At 41.8% G+C, this 24598-nt stretch overlaps 1 protein-coding gene across 1 annotated transcript in view; it reads left to right on the top strand.

Moving 5' to 3' along the window:
* The first annotated feature begins 2686 nt into the window (after positions 1-2686).
* LOC121177031 (sodium/potassium/calcium exchanger 2-like) overlaps positions 2687-24598 on the top strand; it is a 36950-nt gene continuing 15038 nt past the window's right edge. The window contains exons 1-4 of the mRNA XM_041031217.1: positions 2687-3589; positions 18712-18753; positions 19892-20000; positions 22912-22926. Of these exons, the coding sequence (XP_040887151.1) occupies positions 2687-3589; positions 18712-18753; positions 19892-20000; positions 22912-22926 (1069 nt within the window). The remainder of the gene's footprint in view (positions 3590-18711; positions 18754-19891; positions 20001-22911; positions 22927-24598) is intronic.

The raw sequence follows: 24598 nt of genomic DNA, 5'->3' as shown, positions 1-24598 counted from the left end.
TTGACATTAGCGGAAACATTGCAACCCAGGGGGGCTGTAGGGATGATGAGTCAGATGAAGGCTTGGTGATGTGGACATTTTCAAAATGAAGGAAACTGGCACATAGTTGTGTACCCTTTTTGACCTTTACTAATCCACCGGTACTGTAAAATACCAATAAATGTAAAGAAATAGATAAAATTAGAGGTTAAGGTTCAACGTTTTGGGAGATGGATGAGAAAATGTGCAAAAAATGAATTTTTGGAGGACTGCAGGAAAGTCACTGCACCCACAAAAGAAACAGTCCCACATAACCCAATGTAAACCCGCGAATTGTCTGTTTTACACTTTGGGTTTGTTCAGTGATTAAATTAGTGAACTTCAGTTATTTTTTGTTTTGCTTGCACAGAGCCTGGCTGTCTGTTCCTGTTTCCAGTCTTTAGGCTAAGCTAAGCTAACTGGCTGCTGATTACAGCTTCATAATGAACATAATGATATGATAGTGATTTTTCCAAAATACATTTTTAAAAATCACTCCAAATATTATACTCTATTTTACAAGTGTAAAGATGTATAATTTGTAGGTTATGTGGGGAAAAAATGATGCTGCACATTGCAGCATAACCTTCAAATGACCCAAGGCGGGGGCTACACATACATCAGCTGCTGAGCTGAAGCACATCCACCTGTTCCGTCATCAGAGGAATAAAAAAATAAATTAAAAAAAAAATCTGTGGAAATAGTGCCTTTGCCGTGTAACCACGGCAACTCCTCCCTCAAAATGCAACATCACCAAAGCCCCCACCGCGTGAACTGAGCAGGAAAGGATGCGCTGTCTGCCGCTTACCTGGCTTTATTAATAAACCACCCGCTTCACGTGGTTAGCCCAGCCCAGCACAATATTCTGCTACACTGGCAAGGTATTTTCGACCGGGTGATTTTTTTTCCTCTCTCATCCGAGACGGGAAGGATGCTGCTGCTGTTGCTGCTGCTGTAAGGGAGAGAGGTGAGCGCAGTTGGAGAAGCAGGGTGGGTTTTTTTCCCCCTCTTCCTCCAAAGCTCCTCCTCTGTCGTCGGAGAGCGGAGACTGGTCACATTTTGCTCAATGAGAGCAAGAGGGCACCGGAGAGGATTTCCTAATTTCAACCTGCTGCTGTGCTGTGCGGCTGTTTTCTCGCCTCTGTTAAAGGTAAGGCATGACACAGTCTGCAGCCTCTCCACGCGTCATGCGCCTCGCCAGGGAAACTAATGATGGGCTCTTTTGGTCGGGCATGACGGTTCGCTGTTTGTTGTGTGGCGATACCGCCGTGAAAGGGCGAAGGCATTACTGAAGGGCAGACAGGGAGAAGAGTTGTCAGTGGAAGCTCATACAAGCCGCTGCAGCTTGAAAGGCAGCAGGCTGTGCGTCGCTGAAAAGTCAAACAGGACAGGATGCGTGTTTCTATCCGCTTTCACCTGAGCAGCAGCGTCATAGCCGTTCACCCGTTTTTCCCCTGACTGCAGCCAAGTGGTGTCCGTTAACCGTCGGCCTTCACATTTCGTGATAATTTGCCAGGTAAAAACAGCAGGTTTCACGTTTTGAATGCGAGTTGTCGGTCCAGCATCTTCATGGGTAGAATACTGAAAACTGTCAAAGCAGCATCAGGCAGAATCATCTGCCCATAGTACAAGTTTTTAGTGTCTGTTTGTGTCTCTTGTGGTTTCAATTTCTCGTTAATTAGGCTGTGTGAAATTGTAAATTCCTATATTTAAAGCCACTGGATTCGCTGAATAGTATGCAGCTAATGTGAGTCTGTTAAGGCCATTTAATGATCGCACATCTCAGTTAAGTGAAATGTAAGAGGATGAGGGGAACTGTCGGCAGATTTAAGCTGTTGTAAATTCTTGATTTATTTCTTTTTTCATATGATACAGAGTTTTACTTCAGTGTGCTGAGAGCCAATGACAATACTGGAACCATGGGATGATTTTAAAACACTCGAAATTATGCATTAAATATGCATTTTATGCTCAGTATGTCCGCATTCCTCATGTAACAGGAAATTTCCTCTTTAATATTTGACCAAATATCCACATGGATCTTTTTTTTTTTTTTTTTTTTTTTTTTGGGCAGTGGTCAGAAGTGAAATGGTCCTGATTTGTAACCAGCTCTTCTGCAGCTACACTCATGATTATTGGTTAATTTAGCCCTTTTCATTTTTATTTTTTTCATGTACTTAACGAAATGTTTGGAATTGCACAAGTTATGCTGTTATAGTTGCAATATTATGAAAAAGCAGCAAATGTTCACATTTGAGAATCTGTATAAATGAAGTGTTTTATGTGACAGATGACAATTATCAAAACTGATTAAAGAATCAATTGATTTTGTCTCATTTAACTTTTCAGAGTAGCTGGTTTTACTTTTAAAATTAACATTGTGTACTCAACATCCGAAACAGGTTTAAATTCGATTGTTTTTTGTTGTTAGTTTTAGATTGTTGATTTTATTTCCTGGCTCCATAATAATATTTGTCTTCACTCTTTTGACATTTGCCAGCAGAGGCTAATATGAAGACACCATTTGGCAAACCAGACCCTGGAAAGCATCTACAATCTTTTCAACTCATTTGAAACTGTGGACAACACCATGCATTGTCTGCAGTAAAACCTGCTCCCCTCTTCCCACTTAGCCATTGAGAGTGAGGACATCACGAGCGGCATAGACATGGGTTCAGATCAACCCTGCATGGATACGCTAGAGCGGCGACCCATATTGGGTCCTGCCTGTAAGTGGCAGGGCCACCGGTGTCTGCGGAAAAAGCTGAGGCCCGTGCGAATCTTAGGTTTCATCTTCAGCCTGGTGGCCGTAAGTGCTGTCTCCTTCAGTGCCTTGACCTGGAGCTCAGGTGGTCTCAGTGAGCCAGTGCTCCCCCAGAAGAGTCTCCACCAGTCGGCCCCACACAGGACTCTGCTTTTCACCCAAAACCAGAGGGACCCCAATGTCTCAGCTGACATGCCAATAGCCATGAAATCTGCAGCAGACAGAAACGAGAGCCAGGGGGAGTACCCACCAGACCTTTTCAGCCTTGAGGAGAGGCGCCAAGGAGCAGTGGCCCTCCACATGTTTGGCATGATCTACATGTTCATTGCCTTAGCCATAGTGTGTGACGAGTTTTTCGTCCCGGCGCTCACAGTCATCACAGAGAAGCTGACCATTTCGGATGATGTAGCAGGGGCCACCTTCATGGCGGCAGGCGGCTCAGCTCCGGAGCTCTTCACCTCCATCATCGGTGTCTTCATCTCACACAGCAACGTGGGCATCGGGACCATCGTGGGCTCGGCCGTCTTCAATATTCTCTTCGTCATTGGGATGTGCGCCATCTTCTCCAAGGAGATCCTTAACTTAACATGGTGGCCACTCTTCCGCGACGTCTCCTTCTACATCCTGGATCTGATCATGCTCATCATCTTCTTCCTGGATAACTTAATCTCCGTGTGGGAAAGTATCGTACTGCTCTCAGCCTATGCCGCCTACGTGATCTTCATGAAGTGCAACAGCAAAGTTGAGAGCTTCGTCAAAGATTGCATGAACAAGAATCAAGTGGTAGAAGTAGCTGTACAACCCAAGGTGAGTTGGGCTCTTGAATCTTATTATTTATTTATTTCTCCCATCTCCCACCATCTCCTCTTAAAGTATGTACATTTTATATAAAATGTCAGTCTATGTGGGCATTGTGCTGTAATGACAAGACATGTGTTTTGGCAGGTAGAAACGACCTTTGTCTCCTCGGGCACTGGCACATACACTCACAAATATCATGCAGCTGGTTGGTTACTCTAATGACGTCAGACTTGCCTTGTTAAGTGCTTCCACTGAGTCAAAGATGAAAATGAAACCAGTTTGTTAGTGGAAAATAAAATCAATGGCTCACATAGGTCCTGCACTCTTGGATCATTCAATAAGCAACAGCTGATGCCAAACAAATGGTTTATGAGACTGGCTTGTGTGATGTATGTTTGTTACTTCAGGATGAGGAAAATAACAGAAACTCTAGCTCATTTTCAACAGCTAAACTGACCATTGTTCATTAATATGGTTGAAGCAACACTGCACAGCGCTGGCATACAGTATTCCACTGTGGGATTAATAAAACAGAGTCAAATGTGTAATTCTGGGTTAAGCTCTACAAATTGTGTCCCGGTCTGACAAACAAATCCCTTGGAAAATCTCAGGAGCTATTTTTTCTCCTCTTAAAGATTTCCCATATAAATAAGTTGTTACTTAAACATATGACCCACATACAGCTTGATGAGGTGAACCACGTATTGCTGATTGTGATCGTCTTATTTCTTCCTCCATATTTGTTCTTAGAGGAGGTTCTTTGTGTGCACACATGCAGCACAGTATTTTACTTTTTGCTAAGTAGCATAAGCAGCAAACACTCGAACAGTAGAAATCATTGCATTACTTCACGTAACATTCGTCCCCTCAATGACACTTGAGGGCAAAAGACACTGCAGTGCAATTTGATACCGGTGTAGAGATTATCCGGACGGATTTAGATTTCTTTGTGACATGAGATGGAAATGAAATTTTGAGAAAGTTGTATTGTAAAGCTTTCATTAAACCGGGATTTATTCTAAGTACATAAAGGATATTTAAACGGCAGGTTGCACAATGTTGGGAGAAACTCTCGAGGAAGCCAGCAGCGCCATTTGCTATGTACCATGTGTGAACCAAAATGCTACAATTAACACCTCTCCTCATTTAAAAAGCATGAAAATAGTTCTTTTCTGTTTGTCCTATTTGCGCTGTATGATTTTGATTTAGGGCTAATGTGCAAGAAAAGAGTGAGCACTGAGGTACACAGGCTGAGTGCCAGAGACGACTCAGGTGACCTTGAGGTGCAATGGATTCTGGGTACTTTGGCCAAGAGAGACGTGTGTGTGTGTGTGTGTGTGTGTGTGTGTGTGTGTAGGAAAACAACTTTTGATGGGGGGAAAAAATAGTGCAAGACAGATGAGTCGATCAAACACAGCCATCACGTCTCATCTCCCACATCGCTTACAGCAGATTTAGCTGCACCTCTTTCGTGCGTTGTGGGTAACAATCCCATGTCTGCACCTCTCAGCCGCCTGCTTTGAAAACATATAAAACATAAAATACATTAAATTAATGAATTAACAGTGTACAAAATTAGTCCAAAGCTATTATTTTACTAAGTACAGCCTGTCAGTTAACCTCTTTTTAGTTTGTATGGGTCTACAGGGTTAATGGAACTAGAAAGGCACAAATATTATTAGAATATAATCATCTAAACACCGTTTTTCTAATCAAGCTTTGACACTTTGGGGACATGTGTATTTCAAGACAAGTGTTATTCTGAGATTTAATTGGCAATTTAGCAGGCGTGTGTGTGTGTCATACATGAGCAGTGGAGAATAAGACGGTAGGGCAAGGACAAGTTAACTCATAAAATTGTCCTACAAAATCTAGAATCTGCATTGTGTGTGTGTGTGTGTGTGTGTTTTATTTGTATTTTAACATTTTGGTATCCACTTCCATAGTAACAATAATAATGATAAAAGCATATTTATAGAGCACCTTTCAAAACGCAGTTACAAAGTTCTTCACAGTAAAATCAAGGAATACAAGTAATGAAACAAAAGCATCAATCTAAAACAAGATAATTGAAACAATTAGAACAAATATCCTTCTCAAGAAAAAACTTAATGTAAAAGTGATTTTTAAGAGGAGGTTTAAAACAGAATACTCAGCTTTCCTGCCTTAGATACTGTCTTAGAGTGGCCCCTATGGTAAAGGCCTTGTCAGGTGACAGGTGGAGACTGCCTGAGGATCTCAAGTAGTGATCAGGCTCATAAGAAGTGGAGTAGACCTTTTAAATCAAGCAGTGAAATCTTAGTTCTAAAACTCACAGGTATCCAGTGAAGGCCAGCATGGACTTTAGTGATGTAGTCACTTCTCTTAGAACGTGTTGAAAGCCTGGCAGCACTGTTTTGTTTCAGCTGTAGTCTTTGGCTGTTTTGAAGAACTGAGAGCAGCTTTTGTCTACGTCAGTCAGTTCACTGTCATGAGTGAGCACCAAGGTGTCCTTAATCCCCCCCTACTGTACTGGTCAGGTGTGAAGTATTGCGTTTTAAGGACAATACGGTGTCATTTGACGCTGTGCCCTTGAGCTAAGCACTTGATTAAAATGGGCTTCCCTGAGATTACTTCATGCATTAGGCTATTGGGATGTCCCTGTTGTGTGTTACATTGCTGCCATTGACAGAAGTACAGGCAGTCAGCAGCAGAAGAGGAGTGGTGGTGTGGTGTTTGTAGGTGGCCGGGTTGGAACTTGGCAGTAGGCCATCAACAATTTATGCCATAAATACCATGTAAAATTAGATTCAGAGAGTAACATTGACAGCAGTGTGATGCTCTACATTTAGAAGTCATCAGTCAGTGTTGTACTGTCTGCAAACTCTGCCTTTCATCTCATTACGTAACGGCTGGTACTGTGTTCCCTTTTCTTTTTTTTGCCTTAAAAAGTTTCTTCTGTGTAACTTGTTTATTCTGCTGCCGGTAACATAAAAATAGATGGCTTTGTTTCTCTTATTTTCTAGAAAATAATGCCTTAGCTCCCAGGCAGAGCGTTAAATGGTAAGAGCGGGGCTTGCTTTTCGATCATTTGACTGATCAGAGGTGTCATGGGATTCTTTTTTTTTTTTTTTTTTTCACCCCAGGGGTGAGGTGTAACATCATCAATACAACACAAACAGAACTGTCAGATCTCAGCTCTATGCAGTGGATGCTAGGTCTATTTAAAGTCATTGTTTTATCAGCAGTTCAATAGTCAGCCTTCAAAAGTAATCTGCAATAATCTCTCAATCCAGTTAACGCAACCGTGAATGCTCCATAAAGCTGTGCACTTTGACTGGGATCACAACAAAGTAGGATAGTAGAGTTCAAGACCACATATAGTCCTGGGGAGTGGGAGAATGTGGATGGTTTCATACTCCAGAAATGCACCTGCAGTTTTGAAATCCTCATGAAATCTATTATTATTGTTCCTGCTGATGATGGCCATGTGACAACCTTAGCTACCAGTTGATGAATGAGTTAGTCTGAGGTAGAAGATGAAACTGTGCTTGCTCATACTTGCAACCATACCATGCTGACAAATGAGAAAAACATTGGTTGCTGCTTAATGCGCCTGCCAAACCAATTATACTTAAATCTCTCCACCAAAATATGTGTCTCTTAGCTGCTAAATGTTCCACTATGTTCACCAGCTGTTCAATAACTTTGTCGGTCTGCCTTTTTGTGCTGGGCAGGTAGCGTACAGTTGGTTCTATGGGCAGAAATAAACCAAAACAGTCAGCAGAAAGATGGGAAAATGAAAATGATAATATAAGAATACAGGCAGCTTAAACTGATGTAATAACTATTTAAACTGCAGAGTTATATTTAAATTCAACACAACCGGCCCAGTAGCTCAATAACTCAGATTCACATAATAGAATCATGTAATCCTGCTGCAGAGGTGCCAGTCCAGTTGATCGTAGTGCATGATGTGATTTCATTTGTTCGTCTCTGACCCAAACAGATGTTGGAAGGAAGTATTTATCTATTAATTCTGGTCTGATTGGGGCTTAATACCTTTGTTTACCTAATGAGCACTGAGCCGCTGGTTAATCTTAAAACAAGGGCACTCGGCCTTAGCCCAGTGAGTTCAGTTGCCACCTCTGCCATCCTAACTCTGACTCTGCAGCATGTGGCTGTGTTTTACCTTCTGTCATTTACATAATGTTTTTAAAATCAAAATATGTTGAGGTTCTTTTTGGTATCGGCACCGTAAACCCACTTTCAAGCCAGAAATAACAGTGAAAATACTAGTTTAGGGGAATCTTTATTGGTTTAGTGGTCTGTCTGGGAAAAAAACATTATCACGTTACAGTGTGATATAATTCAACAATCCCTAACAAATACCACCTTTGTCAAGCTTTAAATATCCAGTGTTTATTAGGAATTTTTGAGGTTACAGGTCATACTATTTTTGTTGTTTGCTTGAAGTAAATTTTCTACTGTTATTTTGTCAGCCCCCTCTGCATTCAGTGGCAGTGTCACACATCTTAGCCCTGTGAGCTGCAAAGCTTCGTAGGTCGAAGATGGCGTCACTTTACTGTGTTGCCGCCTTTTAATTGTTGCACGTTCTGTTACAGTTAAGCTTCTTAGTCTGGTTGTGTGCTTGGTGACTTAATGGGACATAGTCGACTCGTGCCCATGCACAAAGGTCTGATTACTGAACACTGGGTCACTCAGCATGTCCGGAGGGGGCCGAAAAAGGTCACCCAATGCATGATGCCTTTTCCACTTCATCTGAATGCACACATCTCACACCCACACACTCAGTAAATCCTCACTGTACAGACCGTAGGGACACAGTTCAAGGTCACAATAGAGCTAGAGGCTCCTACTTACTCTTCACAGGCTTGAGCGATCATGGCAGCACAAGATGGAGGAGTATGAAAATCTCTGCTTCAACCATTTTTCACTGCCGAAGCAACAGATGTATGTGTGTACTAGAGTTGGCTTTGCATGCTGAGGGTGACCCACTGAAGCAATCATTTGTCCAACCCTTTTCTGTTTTTGTGTTTTTTTTCTATGTACAAAGTCAATGCTGGTATATTAACCACACTCCACAGTAAAAAAAAAAAAATACATATATGATTTTTCCATTCCAGTCTTTTTACACTTTTTATTCATACAGCTTTTGTGAGGGATTTTATCATTTCAAAACCTTGTGTGTCATTTAAGGAGGTCAGTTTAGACCTGACATGTCAGAAAGTCAGATTTATGAGGACCTGCAGTGCAGACTTGCTCTGGCTGTACATGGCATTAGAATGGTCTTTCATCACCTGCTGCACACCCCCTCCTTGGGACCACCTCACCAGGCCAGCCCAGGCTTATCTTGTTATCTTGTGGCCTCTCATTGTTTGGTTGATGGAGTGACTGGCTGCTTTTGAAAATAAGGACTCAGGCAGATCAGATTAGCCAGCACTTTGTGCACTGTGGCTTTATGAAAGCCAGAGAAGTGACAAGCCCCCCTCCCCCCACCTCTACTTGTTATGATCTTCGTGACACATAAAAAGTTAGTGTTTGTCAATAATGACAATGAAGTCTGTGTCAATCTGTCATTTCAAAAGACCAGTGTATAGGATTTAGGAGGATCGATGGAGATTGGCATTTAAATTGACTATAATATTCAGCATTAGGTTTTCATTAGCATATAATCGTCTGAAACTAAGAATCGTTGTGTTTTCATTTACTTAGCCCTTCTTATTTACATAGAGAGCAGGTCCTCCTTTGACGGAGCCTGCCCAATACACAGAAGTCAAACACTGGCTCTAGAGAGGGCCTTTTGCGTTTTTACAGTAACGGAAGGTTTCCCACATACTTGGAAAGGGAGGGGTGAGGGGAGGGGTATTCAGTTGGTCGCGTTCTGCAGCCTCACTGCTAGATGCCAGAATGGAGAGTACAATACACTATGCATAATTAAGGCTAAGTTTTATGGTGCTAGCTCATTACATTAAATTGTTCATGAGTGTGATGTCAGTAGCAGATTGAGCAAATGAAACGGCTGATTAGCAAAACATTCCACAAAGTGATTCCAACGAGAAAAAAGTCTCAGATAGTTGTTGAAATGAGGATCTGCAGGTTGGTGTTGAGATTCCTCAACCAACCACGATATTATGTGCCTGCTGTCGTCAGTGTTGGATAAGCCAGCGTGTATCGAGGCAGATGTTGGTTCTGCTGAGATGGAAGGTGCGACCTCTGATGCATTACCAACCTATAAATAGCGTCACGGAGGCGAGATCTTCCATCAGGATGCGCTTCAAAGATCGGTTACAAAGCAGGATCTGTGCAGGGAGCAGACTGTTTGTGTTTCTTCCCCGTGGCTTTGGACATTTGAGCAGCAGCGTCGATGCTTCCGTTCGCACATAAAAACCAGTTTTTGCGTGCTTCTGGTTGTGCTGTTTGTCGTTTTCATCCGGTCCAATCCAAGTGAACTCCCACCGCATTCACTATAACATCAGGCTGCACTGCATGAACTCTGTCACTAGCTGTTTATTTTGGTCGTGGGTGACGTGTTCATGGGATTATCTTCCATTATGACGGATGTCAAGCTAATTTTCTTCAAAATCCAGATGTGCACTGCTATGCTTCTAATAAATTATAAACTGCATCTGTCTCGGATTTCTTCTTTAGGCCCGAATGGATGATAAAAACAGTTGTCAAGCTAATTTGTAGGAAAATCCCATTGAAATACCCGTTTTTAATTACTGTAAAAGTACTGAATCCCTTTTTTTGCAGTATCATCTGTGTGGTATGTGTCCTTGTCCTGTTCTGTGCTGTGCATTTCTGTGAAAGCAGCGAGGGTATTCATGTTTGTGTCCTTTTAATAGAAAAGTTGTAGAAGTGTCCTTGGTTTAAACTGAATGTAGAATAGGCAGAAGTCGATAATGCTTTTGAGAGTTTCATGCAGGTCCAAGGTTACTGTGGGGTAGATCAAAACAACAAAGTAGAAGCTTTCTACAGCAAATACAGAGGCATAGTTTAACATGTCAGAAGAGGAAGAATAGGTTTAATGCTGGTTTGATGCCTAAATGATCAAAGTTTAATCATAAAAAATCTAAGCTGAGCTGTCTTTGTTTATGTGTGCAGGCAGTGGTGGTGTTTAAAGGTTATGTGCACAAACCTTTGCAAACATGTACAGTATATACCTGCCCACACACACACAGACACACACACACACACACACACACACACACAGACTGAATCATTTTGTTGCTTTGGCTCAGGCAGTGACAACAGAGCTGGAGTCCAATAATTTAAAAATAGAAAACCTGCGACTTTGATCTTACCATGGCGATGAGGAGTCCAAGTTTTATCATCCGTTCCAGCTGTGGCTCCTTGTCTTAGCAGGGGGGAGATGGCAGAGCGCTACTGTAGAGCCAGTAATTAGTTTTCCTGTTTTAGAGGTTTTACCTTGTTGTTGGGCTGTTAGACCAGTCAATAGAGATAAAGGTATAGTTCAGAATAAAGTAATGGACCAATCAAAACACAGTGTCGAGTTTTAGAAATCTGGAGCGGAGGGTGGATGGAGCCAGATTTGCTTCTTTCACTGTCTCTCTTCTATTGTCTACAATTATTCTGCGAGCAGAATAATTCTCTGGGCAGTGTTGTTGTACCTCGCCGGCGCCCTTCTTTTGTCCAAATGCAATTTAATTGCATTCAATGGAAACAGTTGTACAAATGAAGTCCTCATTTGCATCACAGGTGCTGATGGCTGCTTTTTATGTCGTCCTCAATTGGTTATTGTACTGTTTGGCTTCCCCCTCCATTCTTATCAGAGTGGACAGTGGCTCTTCAGTGCCTCCTTGGTGTTGTTAATGGTTTGAAGGTCACCCTGTCACTTATTACTGTTGCTGTATAATTACCGAAAGCACAGTGTGGTCTGCTTTGGGGAAGGAAGTAAAACAATGCTTATTATTTTTGCCCTGCAAAAGATCATTATACATGCAAAGTGGATCCATTGTGAGTTCACTTCAAAGATGTTTACACAACAAAAAGAAATGTGCACATGCCTACTGATATCTTCCGAGTTCATCTCTGCACAAAGATATCCCTCACTTTGTCTGAGTTGCTTGTTTTCTGCTTCAGTCCCATTGAACCCTGTCTTTGCCTTTGGTGCAGCACCATGGACAGCACCTCCTCAGTCTCACTGATCTTCAGCACTTGTAAATATGAGTGACTGCAAAGCATTTATTTTCTTTGAGCCTCTCCCTCGACCCTTCTCCTTTTGTGTTCTTGTTAAATATAATATCCACACTTGAGGTTACTGTGAAACTAGGGGAAGGGTTAAAGGAGAGATCTGGGACAAAGCTCAAGTCATCCCGCAAGTGGAGGGCGGTTTCCTGAAATAGATTACGCAGGCTGTTGTTCAAAGAGGGTAGCTTAATCTAGCACTGGGGAACAGAGACAGTGGATCATTCAAAGCCGCCGCATTTTATGGCCCACACGGAGCAGTGGATCTCAGAAGGCCCAGTCATGAAACCATTTTTTGATGTGGCCTAGACAGGCTGAGCAGCTCTGGCTCCAGCTTAAACTGCTGTCTTCATTGGAGGCCATTTCTATTTGATTTGTCCATTCTTTGGACCTGAGGGTGGTTTTAGATCATCAGATGTGATATGAGTTGATGTGGTCTTATGGTGCTAGGTATACTTTTTATTTCACTATAATCTTTGGATTGAATGATGTGATTATTTTCACACATATTCCCCTCATTTATTTAAATCCGAAGCTGTTATGAAGGTCAAGGCATCCGTATATATCCAGATTTGGCCAGGCTGGCCCCTGATGCAAAGAAATTCTTGAAAACTGGAAATGAGAGTGTGTGTTTTTGTGTGTTTTTTCTCAGGGAGAGCCTGAAGGTGAAACACTGAGGCTTGCAAGAAACTGAAAGCCTTATCGATCACAGGCTATTTTTGAAAGCGGGGTCGAATTAGCTAATGTAACTGCACTGTAAAAGCATCATGTGAAGGGCACCAAGATCCCTATCTCATGGGTGTATGAAATGACAAACAGCCCGGCCAGATGGACGCAGTGCATATGGTTGGATGAGGCTGAGGACTGACGGGCCTTACGTACTTAACTCCTTCCTTGGGGAGATTTTTGACCCTCAACATCAGCCTCGCTAAGCTGCAGCAGCTGAACATTACATCAGCTGTGAGAGTTGTGGTTCGTGTAATACCCGTAATTTGTGAAATCCAGGGCGATGATGTCTGCGCATCATCTGGTGTATAGATCTCACAGCTGCAGACGGAGCCGACATCACGAAGATAACCACAGAGAATTTTAAACCAAATTTAAGAGAGTAAACTCTTAAACTGGAAGTGATTGCAATCAGACAGTCTCTAATGAGCTAATTAGAAAACACTCTGGAGCATAGTGAATCTGCTGAAAGCCTCTCCCCCTCTCTTCTCATCTAAGCAGGTTAGCACTTGTTATGTCCATCACTGACGGACAAATGATTCATGAGGCTGCCCCTCGACCCAACCCCATCCCCACTCAGGCCCACCAAGGTGACCTGAAAGGGCTCTATCAGCATATTACCCCGTCCATCCTGAATGGAACAGGCCAAGCTGACTAGCCTCTGCACCCTTCCACCTCCAGCTCCTCTCCTTGATATGGATCTTCTGCGGGTGCTCTTTGCCTCAGATAGGAAGCCACTGTCTGCTGACAATGCAACAAAGCAAAGTCATTGATCACAATTATGTGGATGAGGCACCAAAGGATGGAGAAAAAGACCTCAAAGCAGCATCTCCTGGTGATTTGGGCTTTGCTTATTGATATTTACGTGGGATTTAACAGCAATACTGAATTCAAACTAAACTAAAGCATAAGATTTTCTGTATTTTTCTTATTGTTAACAAATCCCACAACTAAAGCCTGCAATTAATGAATCACACTAACTAGTATTGTCTGTGTTGCCAATGCCTGGTATAGTTTATTCCTCTGTGCCATAGTGCTCCACTCCAAAAACTATTGAAACACATCAGTGAGTCACACTATTGCACTGGTGTTCCTTCATTACAGTGAATATGAACACAGTTTGTGTTGAGTCAGTCCCACATACACTTCTGCCACAGTTTCCACTGCAGTGCCAAAGGTGTATTAATCCACCGCTGAAAAAGTGTGTGAATTTGTGATGGTCAATAGATTTTTAAAAGCATTCAAAGACAGATAAGTAGGCCTGTTTACTGGAAAACACTTAAACCCTGCATCAAGTCAGAGCTGGGAGTCCATTAAAATATATATATAAATAAATAGTATAAACTTCCTAGTTCCTTTTATATTGACAGACAGCATCTGTTTACCAGAATCCATTACATATTAGGTTTGGGAACTGTCAAAACAAGCCCAGGTTAGGCAGCAAGCATGCTTACCTAGTCATAACTCCATCTCATGTTATGGATCAGTTTCTATTCATAAGACTCAAGGCAAACTTAATGCAACACTACTGTATCTTGCTTTCAGTTTACATTGGTGGGCAACTGGAACACAAATACACCCAGATGCTTCTACCTTTCAGCTTCTGGTGGCTCTGATGGTGTTGTCCCAGCCTGGAACTGACTCTAGTATTTCTGAAACTGTCTGTGCATATAGAAGTGGAATTTCTTTCAATTATCTTATTATCTTATCTTATCTTAATTTCTCCTGTGCAAAACACATTAATACTGAGTAGTCGTGCTGCTTAGAGTAATACTGAGAGAGAGAGAGGAAAATCAAACTCTTAGTTTTTCTGCTGTTCATTGATGTATGTAAGAAAATGTCATCGGTGGTTGGCAGACTAAACAGGGCTGCTACAACAATACTGAGAAAGCTGGAAAGTACTTTGGATGCTACAGGGTAGACATGTTATCCCTATAACCAATAGCTGGAAAAAAAACGGGGCTGCCCAATTGCCTCAGGGCAACTAGATTTGGACCACTGTCAACAATTGAGTCTGGCGTGGTTGCCACTGTTTAGAAACCCCCTGTCTCTGTAAAATCAAAGTCTTTCAGCATCAGGAACTGACAACACAATAGGACCAATGCTGATACATCTAAACCTAAACCAATGACAACACATAACTTCATGAAAAACTCTCGGGGCATGCAGATAAACAGGAGAGGGCAGCTAAAAAAAAAAATCTGGGGCAGAGATCACAGTGGACACGCTGCAGAATATAAATTCAGACCTCTGGTGGGAACTTTTGTTCGTCGTTGTCTACAATCTCAAAAACAAAGACCCCGGCTCAGTCTTTTATTGTTTATTGCATCTGCAGATCAAAACCTGCTCTGATCCGACAGGAATGACAGGGTTCATATTTGATCAGGCTTGCAGCAGGTCATTATTCCACCTCTTGTATATTACTCAGCTAAAATATTTCTTTTGTACATGCAGAGTCTAAATTCACTAACACTTATCCACTGTAATACAATACACTGCAAACACATGTAGTACTGAAATGGGGAAATGACAAAAAGTACTGGGCGCCAGTTCAAACTCGGTTTTACATTTACTTCCAAAAATGACACAGCAGTTTTTGTTCCCGTATTTGTCTCCCAAAAGCTTGAGTCTGATTGGTTCATTGGAGGGGGGGGTAAGAGGAAGCAATTTTGGCTTAGTCCTGATGAGCAGTGCCTTGTGGGAAATCAGTGTCGTGGCAGCTCCTGTAATTAGTTCTGCTTGTTAGAAAAATGAAGGGGTTACTAATTAGCAAGTGGATGGCTTCTTGACTTGTTGTGCATCTTTTCCCTCCTTTCCTTGAAGATCATCATTATCGTCTCCAGGCAAAACGGGAGAGAGAGAGAGAGAGAGAGAGATGTTGCTCAGTCGTGCTGCTCAACAGTTTAGCTCTAACACGATGAATCTAGATGGACAAATCTCGAAGGGTGTTCTGTCATGCTCTGACAGACAGGCTGCCTACGGTAAGCATGTGTAGGCAAACGCCTGGAGCTGTGCAAGATTTCACTTTTCAAGTTTGCTTAACAAGCAAGGCAGTCTGGTTTTCACAGATCTTTACATACACAGGCAGACACATGCTGTATGTGTAGTACAGCCACATTTACTATAGTTTTAACACCTCAGGATTTATCATCCAAGTAATGTCAGATCTTCTGTAATGGAGCTTTTGTTCCACCGACCTTGTATATTTGACTTCATTCGTGGCCTGTGCGCTTTAATCTTCTTCACATGACCTTGTGACAACCATGGAAATACATTGTAAAGCCTCTGTTTGGGCCTGTTTGTCATTCACAGTGGATGAAATTGTAATTTGATTCACTGTTTGATATTTCACGTCTTAAAAAATATGATTGATTCAAATTTAGCCTTTCTGTTGTAAATGTTGGAAGAAGGGGGGAACGGCTACAGCTGTGCATTACGTGCAAGAATCCCAAAACATGAATGCGATGATAGTTTTGAGGCTTAATTTGATGCTATGGAAATTACAGGATGTTGTACGCTCTGATTGGGAACATTTGGATTCTGAAATTTGTCTCCCTGCAAACTTAGGAAGCCAAGTAGTTCTGAAAAAGAAATTAGGTGTAAGTGATGTGGAAAGTGGCTCATTAGATTTGTAAAATGTAATGCCGATTGCTGTTACCATATTTTATAATATATCTAGGGTATATTAAGGAGTAAATTAAGGATTTGAAGGATCAAGCACAGCTATGATGGATTTAATCAAACTCCACCATTGGCAAACTAGAAAGTGTGGAAAAAAGAAGCTATTATTCTCCTTAGTAATTTCACTTGGATGTCGAAGCATAAAAGGAAATGCAAATCAAATTCCCCCAGAAATAGACTCCTTTTGTGCGCTCAGATTGCATATGAGAAGATTTCTAATCTGCCGCTGATGTTCGAAAGTCAGGACTTCCAGCTCTGCTTTCAGCGTTTCGCCAGCGTGCTCCAGATTCCTCCAAAAGCCCCCACCACCACCTGCCCCCTTTAAGCTGTGGGCAATTTGAGCGGGGAAAGCGGAAGTGTTTTTGCATGATGTCACACTCTTGGTCGATAATTCTCCGTAACACGTCGTTACATCCATGCGGCTGCAGAAGAACATTTATCTCCCTCAGCTGATCCGTTTCCAAGAATGATCCTGATGTGACATTATGTAAGAACTGCAAGGCAGAGCTGCTGGTATTAGCGAACACACAAACTCCAGAGAACATACTAATCTCCCTATGTGATTATTAGTCATAATATTTAACTCTGGCTTAATGATCGACCCGCGGCGTAATCTCTATCTGGCACATTCACCTGCTCTCCCCTAACCCAACTGACTTGCCTTTGAGGATGGTGATAGGGAATGAAATAGAATAATTATACCTCAAGTGTGCAGGGAATTACCCTGAAGATATGAAAAAGGGGAAAAAAAATGAGGTTATAGTTGAATAGCTGTGTGGAAAATCTCAGGATTAGCTGAACTTCTGTTCAATATTTTGGCAAATGTTTAATTTCAGCTCCAGCATTTCAGTAATTATTGTGTAGCTGTGCAGAGACATAACCTTGTAGATGGTAAATTATGAGCTGTTAAACTGAAACAGTGGGACACAGTGGGTACTGACATTCACAGTGATTGCATTGGTGGGTTTTTCTCAAAACGAAATCAGCTCCCAAATAAAAGCAAAGATGAATTTTAATTTTGATATAATCAACAAAAGGAGGCCAACACAATTTAATTTTCTTTTCTTTTTTTTTTTAAATCCAGAAATCTGTTAAGAAGAAAACCCAGATAAGCTTTCACCTCGTGAACTGGAGTTAACACCACTCTCCTCCTTCATGCATAGTTATCAAGCGATTTAATAGTCAATGCAATGCAGCGTCATTTAGCAGGCAGATGAATCACTGGCTTGACGAGTCCGAGGGCTGTCTTGAAATTTGTATGTTTGCCCTGCATTTTTAAACACTCACAAGATCAAACTGGAATCGTTTTCTGCATTTCATTTGGTATTGTGCTCTTCATCCATGCACACCAGTGCCTCCAGGTTCTACACATTTCTGTATGAAACCTGTGTAGGCTGTGAAACAATGCCTCGATATGCTAAGAACTGAACAAAAGCTTTGTGTTAGTTCCCTTGAAGTTGCAAACCGAGGCCTTAAGCGACTGTTATTTCACACGCAGGCAACACACGTTTTTGGAGATGAAGTGAGCGTAGTTCAGTCAGAAAGGCTTTTGTTTCAAAAATAGACTGTGTTACAGTACCGCACATGGCCCACCGAGAACGATGGCAGAGAACTGAGGGATTGTTAAAAGACTGGAGTGACTTTGGCACGATGTGGCACATACCCAATCTCAGAGGCAAAATTATCACATTAAAACTAACAGCATTAAAACAGCGAGGCAAAGCCTTAGGGTTTTAACACTCCTCAGGTTACGATAAATCACTGATATTTCAGGAAATACTCGTGTTCATGTCATGACAGTAAATATGAGCCTGAGCCAGTAGCTGATAAGCTCACCAATAAACACATCACGACTTGTTTGTGTAATCCATACAAATGACAACATGTAACAGTCCAAGTTCTTATTTTATGGGCACCCCTTGGCACTTCACTTTGTACAGTTTAAATAAATGGAACATGCAGAGTTGGGATTTCTGTCAGTATCAATAGCCTATTCTCTTGGCCTGTGAATAACTAGATTTCACAAAATGTCAGTCTATTGAATGCCATTTTCCATTTTTTTTTCACAATGATTGTGAAAGTTGTATTTTTATTTGAAAAGTTTTATCCTTTTTTTATGCCTCTTCACCATCACTCTACTTCACAGTGTGTAGCTATGACATGTCAGGAATCCTGACCTGAGTCGACATCCTTGAGTCAAATGAGTGAAATTGAAATGACATTTTTGAATGAATTTCCAGGAAATTCAAGTAGACACAGTCTAATCTTGCTCAGCTTGCGATTGACACAGTAGGCAGGCACAGCAGTGGGGAGGAATCCGTCCCTCAAGTCTTGTCCACTTACATCACAGTCAGTCATCGCCATCACTGTAACTGTGTCGTAATGTCTCTCTTTATCATTTCTTCATCTTGTCTGTGTGGTTGTGTGCGGCATGCTTCACATCTATGTCCTGTTTTCTCTTTCTCTCCCTCTTCCCCCTTTTACTTCTTCTTCTCTTTGTGTTGGATGAGAAGGCAAGTCCTGGGGCGCCAGAGGATGACGGCAAGTTGTCGGTAGGTCCTGTCTGATTGACACTCTTCCCGTCTACTTCAGTGTTTGTCCCTGTTTCTGTGTAGATGTAGTAGCGTAACTTGTGTTTCTCCCTCCATACTGTGAACAAGACATGGACACTGTTATCTCTAACCTTCAGCCTCCCTGTGTGCAGAGAGTAGCTCCGTCTGTTTTCTGAAGCCTTTTTTTTTTTCTCTTGGCAACACTTACATTTTGTACACAGCATGCAAAAGACAATCAAGGAAGCAGCATGTGCATTGAATTCTAAGGCTTCTATACTTCCAAAAAGTACAAAAGAGTGTTCAGTTTTTATCCAGATTATAAAGGAAGCAAATAACACAGAGCAGCAGAAGGAGAGTCTTCAGGGTCACACTGAGAAGCCACGTCTTCAAGACCTTACACAAGCCCTGCCAGTCTACATGTCTCCCTTGTCTCCCGCTCTCACCCATATGGGCCTGTGAATTAGCACCTGACACCTCCTGTGCCCATGCATCACCTGTGGGCAGCCAAAGGCGGACACACTCCAAGCAGCTGCCGCCTGCTACGGTGCCTGATTTCCCACAGTTCTCAAGTTCAGCTTTAACTGCTGGAATGACCTTGGCGAGGGTGATTTTTGAAAAAGAACTCAAATGCCACTTTGACTGTGAATGCCTGTCTCAACACACGGGGCTTATATTTTTAAGAAGCCGGGCTACTTTGTGATAGTTTTATTGGGTTGCAGGTTCCGCTTAGGGGTTTTATGCAAAAGAGGATTAGGGAATCATGTTCCAACCAGTAGCATAACTGAAGGTTGTGGAGCAACGTAGATGCATGAACAAATGTTGCAGTAACATGAATCCTTCTCTCTATGGCTTAAAATGTTGTAAATGCACAAGGATCAAGCACAAGTATCTAAAAAAGATCATTCTATATAATGTAAAATGAAATAAGCTTACAAAGCAGCATGGTTTCCTGCACTTTGTTAAATAAGCTTAGATAAGAAATAGCTTTTGAGAAGTGCTTACAGTTGAAAGCCTGATGGATTATGACAAAAATAAAAAGTAGTTACTGGACTTTGGCGAGGAGAAAGCATGCCGTATTTAAACAGTCCCATCGCAGGCAGCAGGATGTTTGAGTCACACCTTGTTTCTTCTCTCACAGGCAAGACCTCGGCTGCAGAGGGGGGGCAGTTCCGCCTCCCTGCACAACAGCTTGATGAGAAACAGCATTTTCCAACTGATGATTCATACGTTAGACCCTTTGAGTGAAGGTAAGACAGTCACACAGAAAACACAACTCCTCAAGTACAGATGTTCTTACTGTTTCTGTTTTCAGGTTGATCTTACCTAGAACTTGTCATCTTTTCTGCCTTTCTCACTTGAAATGACCTAAGTCCTGTTTTCAGGTACTCCTTAAAATCCAGTCTCCACCAACAACATTTAGAAATGCTTATTTAGCCTGTATGCTGTATGCCTAGACTGAATTGATCCATTTTTGAAACTGGTCCATACAAGACAAGCTCAGTGCTGTGTCAGAGCACTGCTGAGGTGGAAGATCATTTTCCTTTAATCCAAGATGAAGGCCTATTAGCTTAGCTAAAGGAAATGTAAAACGGCAGTGTCAGTGCTCGGCGCAGGGGATGAATATGTTTATACGCCAGGGGAGGTGCAGTGTCATCCCATTCTCAGCCATCCCTGAAAAAGAAGAAGGAAAAGGAAAAATTCACTTTAATGGGCACAAAATTGGCAACAGGGATTTAGGGAGGTTTTGAAGAATTTGTCATTAGAGTGTCCTCTTTTTTAGCTTTGGTGAAAGGTCTTTGAATTGGATGTGGAAGGAACATCTCATGATGTGATGAATCCTAATCCTTAAAAATGAATATTAATGTTGAATACTAATGCCAGCTTACGGGATGATGTCATTTTTACCCCCCTTTTTCCTTTAGTTTGCATTTGCAGAAATGCATCTTCAGTGTATGCTGTTTGACTGAAAGCAACAGTATCAATATTATAAGGCGGCAAAATACCACATAGGACAAGGTCCAAAAGCCATTTATAAGCTTAAAACAATGGTTAGATGTGATTGCATCAGCAGACATGAGCCGGCATTTCAGACGGCTTTCTCTGAAATGACTTTACATTCCTTGAAAGCCAAACCTAGAATGAGTCAGCTCAGGAAAGATTAATAAGCTGTGCCGAGACAGGCCTTAAAGTGTCCATTAACATGCATCAACTCATTGTTGTGCACTGAATCCAAGGCGTCCCGTCTGAGTATATTCGTCTTTCCATCCCTGTGATTAAAATGTAAATCATAGCCTGCTGGGGAGATGGAAGTCAGGATGGCTGGTTGTAAATGTACAACAGAGGGTTATACATACTCCACCCTGCTGCTCCATGTGAAGCCATTTGTCATCTGGTTTTCTAAGGGACATCTAACATGCACTCATAATGGTAGGCTGAAATATTTAGTGCCTGGTTGATGTCATAAAAATAAATAGACTGGATTATGCAAAAGACTGAGGCCGTGCGATTTTTGTTTGTGTTCTGGCCTTAGTCGCCACAGTGCATCTAATAATTCATGTCCAAATTAAGTTTCTATGTGTTAATAAATATGTTGTTTCTTATAAGCGGATTTAAAACGGTCGAATTCTGCTTCAGTATGAATACAGTAGAAATATGAGGACATTATCTTACCAGATTTGACTGATGAGTCTTTTGGCGAATAACTGACTGTAAATTAATTCACCGAAACAATAACTACAGTGTGACATGACATGAGGATGGAATTAATTACAGCAGGGAACAAAAGCAACACTCCGGGCTTCAGTTTGATTTGAATAGATTATTTTGAAATTTCCATTTAGCACATTGGAAAGTTTTCACCTGCTCCAGCGAACATGTAACAACGCCTTATTCGTTTAAAGTGTTAAATAATTGCATTGATTGCATTACCGTGAGGGTCCAGTAAAGGTCGACCCGATCCAGAGATGAGCCACTGTGTTCTGTGCACATTTAGTGATATCATTAATGCAAAGGAGCACTTTGTTGGTGAGCTCGCAGCATGGAGAGAGATGAACAGGTGCATGCATCAAAGACGGAGGCTGTGCAGCTTGTCCTTGCGTGCTCTTAGGCTTTAAGTGTAGCTCAGCGGGGCCACGCAGGAGCTGGCAGGACTCCATCCATACATTTTTCATAGACATTTCTCAAAATAAAGTCGTGTGGGCTTCTGAGCCGAGGCGGAGTCTGAGGTTGTTTTGCTAGTGCTGGGAAATGGTTAGTTAGTGGCTTGTGTGTGTGTCCGTGTGTGTCTGTGTGTGTCTGTGTGTGTGTCTGTGTGTCTGTGTGTGTCTGTCTGTGTGTGTCTCTATTGTGGCCAAACAAACAAACTTAAATGTGCTTTTAATGGCCAGCTGTAATTAGAGTGTTATCCTGCTATGTTGTCTCTTCACCTAGTGCTACCACAGGCTGTGGTGAATTTAATGCAGTGCAAGTAGGTTTAGTAATTGCAAACATGGCCCTGATTAATGATTGTGCATGACTGAGAGTGTGTCTGTTTGTGTGTGGGCATGCATGTGTGTCTCTCTTTAAGTGATGGTTTGACATTTTGGGAAATATGATTATTTGCTTTCTTGCCAGGAGTTAGATGAGAAGATTGATACCACTCTCATGTTTATCTGTTAAATATGAATTTAGGGCCAGGGCACATTTATCTTATCTTACCTTAAAAACTGTCTACAGCTGTCTACAGCAACTTCACTTTTATTTTGGTTGTTGTGAGAATTAAACAAATGTGTTGTAATGTGATATAACATAATTGACAGAGCCAAATCTATCCTCTTTTCTCCTGTTTATAATGTTTGTGCTAAGCTAATAACCTGTTTCCTTACTTAAACTTCAGACATGACCGTGGTATCAGTCTTGTAATCTAACTCTCTGCAAGAATACAAATAATTGTATTTACCAAAATGTCATATTACTCTTCAAAGTGTAAATACTTTAATTAATTTGCAAGCATAATAAAATGGGCTATTCACTCTTTTATTTTCACATTTAACACACATTTCTCATCTTGAAATAATACCTATCAATGCTTAAATGTACCCTATCAGACTGAATATCACCTGGATTTATCTTTTCTCTGTTTCTGTCTTCCTATCTCTCTTTCTTCTACTGTCCCCTCAGAATTTGCTGACTCTGGTGAGTTACTCCTCTAATTTCTGTATCCCCCCCTCCCCTCCCTCAAAAAAACTGTTTGTTCTCATTCCAACAGCCTGGAGGCAATTCTCTTGCCCGACGTGTCCCTTATGTATACATTTCCCAAGCGCCGCTGTGCTGTATGTCAACTCTGTACTGTTCATCCCTGCAGACTCCTTCAAATATCTCATTCTCTTCTGTGGATGTATTCTCCCTGGAAACCCTCTGTGACCATTTCTGCATTGTTTTCCCCATTGTCCCAAATCCTCTCTCTCCTCTTATGAACTGCTTTTAGTTCCAGCTTTGTGTTACTCCTCCCTGTGAGACAGGTTGAGGCCCAGAATGAGTGGTCTGGCTTTTCCCGTTACCGTTGTCCTCCAGCTCCATGTTTGTGAGAATTCTGGACGGTCTTTCACTCTGCAGATACTGAGCAGGGAAGGAGATGAAGTATCGTGTCCCAGTTGTCTCAACTTGCCAGCTTTGTGCTTAGTTCATGAACATTCGGTGCACTGGGAAGGTGGAGAAAAGTTGTCAGCTGTTTTCCCAGCCCTCTTCACATGGCCTTCGTTAGGACTTAGAGTCAATAAGAGCTGGATGGAGCAATTAAAGGCGATGGAGTAAAATCTGTTTCCCTCTACAGCCTTTTACAATAAGCTGTTTCCACCAAACTCTTATCGATTCACATGCTCCTTGAGAAATACAGTAGATGTTTTTTTTCAGCAATCAATTTTTGCCCAAGAATAACAACTTTCCTGTTAAAGTGAATGTCATTCATTTTAATAATAGACCTTTAATCCTGCAGGGTTTTCTTTTTTTGTTGTTGTTGGAGAGAACATTGTAATAGTCTGGTACAGTTAGTTCCAGGTACAAGTGCCCACATCTCTTTTTCCATCAGTGTGGAGCTACAAACAATATCACTTAGGAGCAGCATCAAATATTGAACTACAAAGAGAGATGGGGAGGGAGAAGGCGCAGAGTGGCTCTCACTCTACTGTCTGAGCCCTCGGCGGAAGACTGAAACAAGCCTTCCAAAACAGCACTCAGAATTCAGACTGCGTGCATGCCTTTGGCACAGGCCCCTCAATAAGATCTGTCACCCCGAGATCTGAACTCTGTGGCGCCTCTGCGCATATCCATAACTGAAGCTGACCTCAGCATGGAAGAAAATAAACACCTGCATATGACCACAAAGCATTTAGTAGCAGTAAATGAATGAGATATATGCATTTTTTAAAAACAACAATCAGGATAAAATGAATAATTGCTCTTATTTATTTCAAATCTCTGAAAAGCTCCTCTTGTTTTTGCATAACATCACCTCTGTGTGATGATGTAGTGCAGCGCGATGAGTATGGCGGCACATGCGAGCTATCTCATCAGATGGTTTCCTGCAGATCATTATCTCACTGAGATATACTGGAAAGATCGCTCACAGTGCCAATGTGGCCTTGAACATTGTTGGTGATGTTAGGTCATTTTTATTGAGTAGGCATGCAAGTAGGCAAGTCCTCCACGGGCTGAACAGAGGGAGGACAAGGTCGTTTGTGAAAACTATGATATACCCATGTGGACAGACACTATGCTCATTGGGTAAACTGGCGAGACAATAGAGGGTGTGGCCCACTGTTTCATTGAAAGGTTTTGATGCAGACACGGAAGGAAATACCCCAGGGGT

This window comes from Toxotes jaculatrix, chromosome 23 (genome assembly GCF_017976425.1).
Source record: "Toxotes jaculatrix isolate fToxJac2 chromosome 23, fToxJac2.pri, whole genome shotgun sequence".
Classification (NCBI taxonomy): Eukaryota; Metazoa; Chordata; class Actinopteri; family Toxotidae; genus Toxotes; species Toxotes jaculatrix.
The sequence above is the reverse complement of the archived record's forward strand: the minus strand, read 5'-3'. Positions and strand labels throughout refer to the sequence as shown.